The sequence below is a fragment of the Penicillium oxalicum genome, chromosome II, assembly GCF_001723175.1.
Source record: "Penicillium oxalicum strain HP7-1 chromosome II, whole genome shotgun sequence".
NCBI classification, from domain to species: Eukaryota; Fungi; Ascomycota; class Eurotiomycetes; order Eurotiales; family Aspergillaceae; genus Penicillium; species Penicillium oxalicum.
This window is the reverse complement of record NC_064651.1, coordinates 4,000,016-4,008,804: the sequence shown is the minus strand read 5'-3', so window position 1 is coordinate 4,008,804 and position 8,789 is coordinate 4,000,016. Positions and strand designations below refer to the sequence as shown.

At 49.7% G+C, this 8,789-nt stretch overlaps 2 protein-coding genes across 2 annotated transcripts; one reads left to right on the top strand and one right to left on the bottom strand.

Annotated features, from left to right (window-relative positions):
- Positions 1 to 4,004: 4,004 nt before the first annotated feature.
- On the bottom strand, positions 4,005 to 6,140 carry POX_b03251 (uncharacterized protein; the record flags this gene model as incomplete). The annotated part of the gene is made up of 2 exons (XM_050112151.1): positions 4,005 to 5,381; positions 5,478 to 6,140. The coding sequence occupies 2 exons, from the start codon at positions 6,138 to 6,140 to the stop codon at positions 4,005 to 4,007; spliced, it is 2,040 nt and encodes a 679-aa protein (XP_049972497.1).
- A 1,006-nt stretch (positions 6,141 to 7,146) lies between these two features.
- POX_b03250 (Monoamine oxidase N) lies at positions 7,147 to 8,713 on the top strand (the record flags this gene model as incomplete). Its single annotated transcript, XM_050112150.1, has 2 exons — positions 7,147 to 7,587; positions 7,652 to 8,713. 2 exons carry the CDS (start codon positions 7,147 to 7,149, stop codon positions 8,711 to 8,713), a joined length of 1,503 nt encoding a protein of 500 aa, XP_049972496.1.
- Positions 8,714 to 8,789: the final 76 nt, after the last annotated feature.

Sequence of the window (8,789 nt, the reverse complement as noted above, 5' to 3'; positions counted from 1 at the left end):
TGTTTTGGGAACTCGAAAGAAATCGGACAATATGCTACACTTTGACCTTCTCGTCCGACGATTTACCTTGACTCCCTTCCATTCTGTCAGTAATTGTCGCACGAACAGACAAATACAGCCTGGCCAGGAGTCCATCTTTGACTGAGCCCCCGAGATGCGGACCGTACAACTATGGTTGCTGCGTACGTTAGAGTCCTCATTTCCAAGGCTCCAATCTAGAAGAGTACTGTAGCACATATGGACTTGTGACCTCGGCCTTTCGAGTTCCACGCTCCGTATATGTCACAGTGTTGCGGACCCAGGCTTGAAATTAAACGAGTCTTGGCTTTACATATGACTGTGTACCTGAGTTGGCGCAAATTGCCGCCGCCTCACCCGTGTCTTTGTAAGAATCAACCTATCAAGCCATCTATACGGAGGTAATGGCCCCGAGTTAATTTCCTGCCATATTGCGCAACTAGTAAATGACTTCCCTGAGGGCCAGCACCAGCCGCACATACTCAAGAATCCAGCCTATCAAGCTATACGCGTATCCACGACCCGGAGGAGGGGGGGGCTGGAGTTTTGGGTTTGGGGCCAGGGGTCGCTGTTTCAGATGCCGCTCGGGTCAGTGACAAAGTTGCATGGGTGCAAATACGAGCGATGAATAACAATGTACTTGGATCAGGTACTGAGGATTGGGGCTTTGCGAAGGTTTACTGCTACGTGTGCGAATTATGGCTATGAGAGACCTGGTGAAATGCCCCCTGTCTATACTCCCTTGATTGATCTTACTACGGATGGGGCGTAGATAGCTTCCAGAAGCGGGAATTCAACGGTTCTGAATTGAACCCTTTCCAATGCGGGTGTGTCTATCCGTAGGGAAAACATACAGACATCATCAGTTGCTCTCAATTGTCAAGGTGTCATAACTCTCTTCTCCTATTCGATGCGTCCAAGAGGTCAACCTGATTCTTGAACCGTTTCGTGTCCGGGTGCGACGTGCCCAACACCAGTCCCCAGGCCCCTCACTCAATCAACCCCGGCCTTGTCGCTACTGACGGACAATTCAGTCTGTAAACGGATCGGCCGGTTCGTATAAGGTGTTCCAGCTGGGTATATGAATTAGCTTATAGTAGCAGGTACGCTGACGCTAGACTACACGAAGAGACCGACACTGCACCGGCAGCGGTACATACACCCTCCAAACGCTCTTAGTCTCAGCCAGGTCACAGTCCCACTTGGCGTTGTTCTACACTTCCAGTTTCCAGTCTATGCGTTACCCTACAGTACCTGTTGGAAAGGTCCTGTACTGGTACCATCCAGGCTACCGCTATTACGCAGTTCTGTAACAAAGACATTTTTATCTGCTGAGCCCCTCACGATCCTCGAAATAGAGTCGGACGCCTTGGAAGCAATGCTCTAGAGGGGAAGTGCCCAGATTCTCTACCGCAATTCTTCCCCCCCCCTGTTGACATGACGGCTGCCTGGTGTGCAAGGGTGGATCCCGATCCACGCCTTACTTTGCGGAGTGGGCGGTGCATTGAACCGTGCGGTGCGGCATTAAAAGGTGAGGCTTGCAGGACCTGGACGCTTATCCCTTTTGAGAATCGATTCAACGTGGACTGGAGAGTGTACTTCACTCAGTTTAGTACATCGTGCGTGGCTTCGTATTCGTAAAGAGATCACTTGGGATATACTGCAATGTTGCAGTCTCCTTTCCAACAGACAGACTTGTAACTCCAGTTCAAAATCTGCGAGATCATCGTGGCAAACAGACGCCAAGGCTATTTAAAGCTAGAAACTTAAATCAGGTAGAAGGTCTCGGTTGGGATGCCAAATCAAGGACCTTCCTACCGTATATCTACCTACAAACCTTAAATTAGGGCAGTACAACTCTCAAGTCACCACCACCAGATGTCGCTGGTACGTAGGCATCCCGGGCTCTCTTCGTCTTTGTTCTCATGGGCAAAGAATTCTTTGCACCATCTTGAGAGGAGATGTAGATTTTTAGCATGACTACCGTCCTTTGGTGCACAACTATGACTATGACTGGAAGCAGGTTGCTGCGAGATCGCTATCAATACGACGGAGAATTGAAGTCATCTCCTGGCATTACTGGGCTTGATGGATCCAACCACCGTTGGAAGACACTGTCGCGCACCCTAAATATGTCCGGCTGTATAGAATGGAACAATCCTCAAGCATCTGATCCCTCAGCTCTTTTTCGCATCTCGTGTATGTCCTTCCCCTTCAGCTAACTTCCAAACTAACAGTCTTCCGAACCTTCTCTCAAGCTTCATGAGCTCATAAAAGTAAGGGTCAGAAGATACAAGCACAGCACTGACAGACAACATTGCCAAGGCAGAACCTTGCAGATTGCACCAAGGGATGAGTGAAGAGGTGAGGGAACTGTAATCCGCACAGTTCCAACTGATTCTGGTCCAAGGCAAAGTAGGAAAATTCCAAGTTGTCCCTTCACGTCTCAAGCAAGGCTTGCTCGGATCTGTTGAAGCAGAGCTGGTTATTTCTCTCTCTCTCTCTCTCTCTCTCTCTCTCGCAAACCTGGCATCGTGTCCCCACGAAAAAGGGAAATGGGTACATCTTTGATAAGCGATGATCCCTTGAAACAAAAAGCACCCGCATGACCATACATGCGTTGAACACTGCATGGAGATGCACTACTTCAGCAACCTTATGATCTTGAGTATACATACGGTTTCGAGAGAATTCATAAGGTAATTGAAAAACTTTGTAGCCGTAGTGTTTTTGTGTATTTGCTTTGCCCCGAAAAGCAAAGAGTACTCTGGAGAGCTACCTCAATATCAATTACAGTAAGCACTTGCGTAGGCAATGAATTACACAAGCCTGAAGAGCACGTTCTTTAGCTAGCCGCAGCAAGAGTGCAAAATTCGCCAGATGGATTGGACCTCTAGTACGGGGTATGGGTGTATAGCGTGAGTGCTTCTTCTGCTGAAGTAATCCTTCCATTCCAGAATTCTAATATAATGTCACCGCGGAACACGTGGGATACATCGGGAATTCCATAATCTTTGTACCGCTGCTCAACTTCAAGATTAGCGATTTGTTGTCGCTAACACTTTGCACGTATGACATCGAGATCACTAGATCGAACGATATCCTCAGGCTCAGCAGGGTACAGGTCGCTGTATGAAGCCTTGCCAGTTAAAAGCTCATGCAAGGGCGAACCCAATGCAAAAAGGTGGGAAAGGATCGTGTGAGGCAATTCGTAGTCCCTAGGCAAGCAATGAGTTGCAATAGACACTGGGACGATCTCAAATCGCCCAGGCGTATGTTGAAATCATCATCAACTAACAAGTCCTTCGTAGCACAAGATCACAGTGGATAATATCATAGGAATGAATAACCGCCACTGCCTCAAGCAGTTGTTGGAACCACTTTCACCTTGATTCGGGAGTGACCTCATTTGTCTGACAGAAACTCGAGAGGTCATCATGCGGATAGTATTTGATGTCAATGTTGTCCATTCTTCCTCGGGAAGTACACTGCGCAATACGAGGGTAATCATCCAGAAGGCTGCATATAGCCGCCTCGCGGATAATCGGTTGGAAGGCCTCCTCACTTCCACTGCGAGGTGCTTTACTTGTCATCAATTACCAGGGCTCAGGACCGATTCTTTAGACTCAATAGGACATTAAATCATCCTGATACCGAAGAAAGCCATCACGCATAGACGAAAGAGTTCTAATATCCCCATCTCACTCATTTCTTAGGTATGTTCTCTTCGCCGGTCTAATGTCTGCCGTAGAGGTGAGATTAACATTCGAGCCCAAGTATGGCAAATACTTGACAAAAAGCATTTCGTGAAAAACGGTGGTATTTTGTACAATATTGCGGACAAGCAAGTATTTGCCGCTTCTTTTAAAGCCAGGGTCACCAGCGTCCATTCTTCTCTCTACAGGCGACGCTTGCATGTTGTTGCACTCTCAGTGGCCGTTTCCACTCGGTCGTCGTGATCAAACGCGATGACTGCTTTGCAACTTTCACAAGAGACCAGCCATGGCTCGAGTCAGCTCTTCATTGTCATCTTCGAAATTGGCAAAGGCCTGGCTGGGTGGCTGCAAATTTACAGGCACCGAGAAGAATCCGACATCGACTCCTCTGGCGAGAGAAGCATCCGAGCTGCTAGGTAACTCCATGCTTGTTGTTGGGTCGATATCAAATAATAGATCTCCCGCGTTCTTGAAAAAGCTACTGAGATTCTCGCAGACATTTGAGCAGTCGTTGTCCATCCCAGATGAGGTATTCCAGGAAGTCATTGGTCGTTCGTAGTTGGAAGTTGGGTGCTCAACTGAAGTTGATGTCCGGGCAGACTCAGGTGTAGGCTCCCACGAGCCGTGGGGAGCGCTCAGACCTGTCACAGCAACTGGACCTGAAGGGCGTTGCTCGACTGTACATCCGTTCGAGTTTCGAGAGACAAAATCTTTTGAACGCGATTGAGTAACAGCTTGATGATCATCACCTCCTTTGTGCAACTGAATCTGCTCCAGCCGACGAAGAAGTTTTTGCAATCGCCGGGAAGTCCGTGCACGAGTGGCAGAGCGACGCACGAGGTTTATTGCAGTATAGAACTCCGGCCGACAGACGTGACTGAAGCGGCTGGGGGCATGCAAGACAGCTAAAAGGAGAGCAGCCAAGGCGGAAATCAGAAAATAGTTGAATGGCTCAGGGCGATCAAAGTAGATGTTTGTCACGCTGCTAAAATATTCCAGCATATGAATGGTGCTTTTCGCCGTCTCCACAGCAATGCTCGCGCCGGCCAGATCTCCCGCAATACGCTCCTTACTTTGCAAGTTCTGCCGGTATACCAAGATGCGAAGCTGATTTCCTTGCAAAGCGAGTAGAACTTGCAGCATCATCAGCCGATCAGAGTGCCGTGAGCGGTCGGTTGGGACGTGTGAGTCGAATGACAAATTCGGAAGAAAACGAAGTTCGTGCGGGATAGACCAAATCCACTGCTGGACCTCGTCGTCAAGTTCAGTACATTTGATGGCTGTCGTCGAGGGAGAATATCGAGGCCATTCCATGATCAGGCCCCAGATTTTGGTACTTAGCCTTGCGTGCGAGATCAGGCAATTCAGGTACGGTGTCGACTCCCCAGGCTCGGGGATATCTGTATCTATATCCGTATCCTGCATTCCAAAAGGCAGTCCGCTCCCAAATGACCACTTTCGATCAAGCACATAAATGCACCAAAATAACCGATTTGCCCAGGTCCATGCAAGCTCACCCGGAAAGACACCTCCGTTTCGATGCCACGTCTCCTGACGATGGAGACCAAGTTCCATGCACGCACTCGTTGCATTGCGAATCAGCCGCCAGGAAATGACTTCGTCGTCACGGTAAGAATGAAAGATTGACTTGAGGCACCTCTTAGTGTTCGTTTGAGGCCTGGCAAGGGATTTGTAGGAATGAAGGGACAGGCCGCGCTGCTAGAAATTTTTCTTTTTGCTTACAAGAAGTGTCATGATTAGAATCTCTTTCATATCCACCTCCGCCACTTTATATCTGGCCGCAAATCGATCCTCCACATTGTCAGCAAGCGCAGCAGCAAGTTCGCTGCGACCATGAGACTCGGCCAACAGAGCTGTGGCAAGCAAGAGTTTCAATACTTGAATATCCCGAGCAAAGAACCAATCCTGATCTGCCGGAGTTGAACCTTGGCAGTCAGCGACACTGGTCGTGATACTTTCATGGGAGCCATAGTAGTCTTGCACGTAGACACGGACACTGTCCATATCTACGCATGGGTACATCGCGCCCACCAGATCCTCGTACACCTGCAGCAGGCGTAAGGCCTCCTCGAATCCAAGATGAGCTCTGCTGCTCGAGTTTGGCCCTGTCGGCAGAGGGGTGGGGCTTCTTTCTGTTGAATTTGACAAAGGCGCGGTCTCGCTCTCGTCCCTATCATGTGCACTTGCCAGAAGGCGAGACGAGGGCTGATTGTGCCGAAGACCAAATTCAACACTAGTCGGTCCCACGTAGGTTGGCGATTTTGGTGCGTTCAGAATGCGATTCAGCTCCTTTTGGGTGTTAGTCTTGGCTGGCATGATGGAATTCGGGCTGGACGCTTCTAGCTGGCGTAGACGAGCAGACATAGTCCGCATTTCTCGCTGCATTTCTTCCAGCTGTTGATCTATTGATTCAAAGCGAGAACCGACCCTGAAAGAGCATTAGTAAGACAGGCTTTGCAGCCCGTTTTAGTAATCACAGACGACCACTCCAGAGTACAAATGCGATACCGTGCATCTTTGAACTCGGTCTCATGAATCGGAGTCCGGTCGCTAGGGTAGCTGCAGAACACCTTGCCTCGAGAACACCGCGAACATGGGCTGCCGCCAGTGCATTTGATTTTTCGACGTTTGCACTCATTGCTGAATATACGAATCAGCATTGATGAATTGACGAACTTTTGGAGTCATTGCGTTGGGGTAGCCAGACCAGGCGATTTGAGTGTATTTGGCTCTTTTCTTCGGAGGTTCCGAAGGCGAAGGGGCCGCAGGTCTTTGGGGCGAAGGTGTTGTCATATCTAGAGCATATGATTTCTTTAAGGAATGGTGGAGCGAAACATGCCTGGATTGCAGTAGTAGAGTCCTCCGGAACGAGACAATCACGACGGTGGACGAGTGGCGGAGGCGGAAGCGGAAAGATCATTCCGAGGGTAGATTAGCGGAAGGAGCTCACTGATTGGTGGAGTGGAAACACAGCTTGGATTCTGCCCAGCAGTAGACGATTGAGACTGAACCTGTACCTGCACAGTTTCACGATCAACGAATACCTCTATTTGCTTGAATTCATGCACAAGCATCTCATGGCGGCCTTTTTTTTTATCTCGCTAAATGACCATCGAGAGGCCTTTGACTCATGCTGTTACACTGCAAGTTTCGCAGCGCCGCCATCGGTAGATCGCTTAGAGATAAGGCATTATCTCGGAACCACTCTCGGAATTTGACATTCTATTCCGAGGTCATCGATATTCTGGTTCAGAAGGACTTCCATCTATTGAAGCAAGCCCTCCAGAGTGAACATTCTATATAATCATAGACTATTCCCAGGCTTTTGCCGCCTCTCGATCAAGTCCTATTGACTCAAATCTTGAACACATCCACACATTGAAACCACCCCATGGCCAACGTACCTAAGAGCCGCGACGGCTATCAGTGGACTCCCGCCACAGGCTTGGTGCAAGGTGTCCCCACCCTCGGCCTTGTTCAGCCGTCGAAGAAGGGACTCAAGAACAGCAAACGATACGATGTGGTCGTAGTCGGTGCTGGCTATGCTGGCCTGACCACGTGCCGTGACTTGACAGTCGCCGGCAACAGTGTACTACTAATCGAGGCTCGAGATCGAATCGGCGGCCGTTCCTGGTCATCCAATATTGATGGCTACCCTTACGAGCTGGGTGGAACTTGGGTACACTGGCACCAGCCCTTCGTTTGGCGTGAACTTCGCCGGTATGGAATGATTGATCAATTGGAGGTATCGCCACGACCAGGCATGGAGGGTGGCTCCAGAGTCACAGTCAATTTGGATGGCAAAGTGGTATCATTATCACACGATGAAGAGGTATGCATTCGGACAAAATCGCCATCACCTTTGGCAATGCTAATGTATTTTTCTCCAAATAAAGAGTGAAATCGTCGAGTCCGCCTTCAAAAAATTCATCAACGTGGACGGCGTTCTGGGTCGTAGCGTCATTCCCTACCCCCACGACATCGAGCTCAACATGGCTGGAGTGAAGAAATACGACCAATTGTCCATGGCCGACCGTATGGCTCAGGTAGAATCACAGTTGACGCCTTTGGAGAAGAACACGTTTGGAGGATTTCTTGCTATCACCCATGGGGCCAAGTGGGAAGAGGCCTCATTTTTCGAGCTCTTGCGCTGGTGGGCGTTGATGAACTACAACTATACCGACTTCATGGCCATTGGACTCACCTACAAACTTCGTGACGGCCAGTCTGCTCTAGCACGGCGCATTTTCGATGAGGCCATCGACACGGGACGATTAGATTATTCGTTTTCAACTCCGGTCAAAAGTGTTCATGACAACGGCAGTCATATCGTGATCACCGCTCGGAATGGCGACGCTACGTTCGAGGCGAGGCGAGCGGTATGCACTGTCCCACTGAACGTGCTGCACACTATTGCATTCACTCCGGCTCTCCCTTCTCTCAAACGCGAGGCCTCAATGATGGGGCACGCCAACCAGGTTGTCAAGTGTCACGCCGAGGTGGCCAATCCCGAAATGCGCTCACTTGGTGCCACGAATTTCCCTCGAGGCAAACTCACCTACACGTTCGGGGATGGAACTACCCCCGCGGGTCACACTCATCTTGTGGCATTCGGTAGCTCACTCCCAGAAGCTCACTTGGATCCGGAGAAAGATATCAGTGTTACCAAACAAGCATTCGAAGCGTTTCACCCAGACATGAAAGTGCAGAGGCTGGTCTTTCATAACTGGCATCAGGATGAATTTGCCCGCGGTGCATGGGAGTGGCTAAGGCCTGGAATGACGACGAAATATCTGGAAGCGCTACGAAAGCGGCATGGTAATGTGTTCTTCGCTAGCTCGGACTCTTCCTTTGGTTGGAGGGGCTTCATTGATGGTGCGATCGACGATGGAGGCAGAGTGGCGAAAATGGTCCATGACGAGTTGAAAATGAGGGATCTTCCGAGGAGTCGCCTCTGATCTCGCACTACCGGCGCATAATCGAATCACAATGACAAAGACTGGGAGAGCTTTCTGTGTATATCTGGATATCATG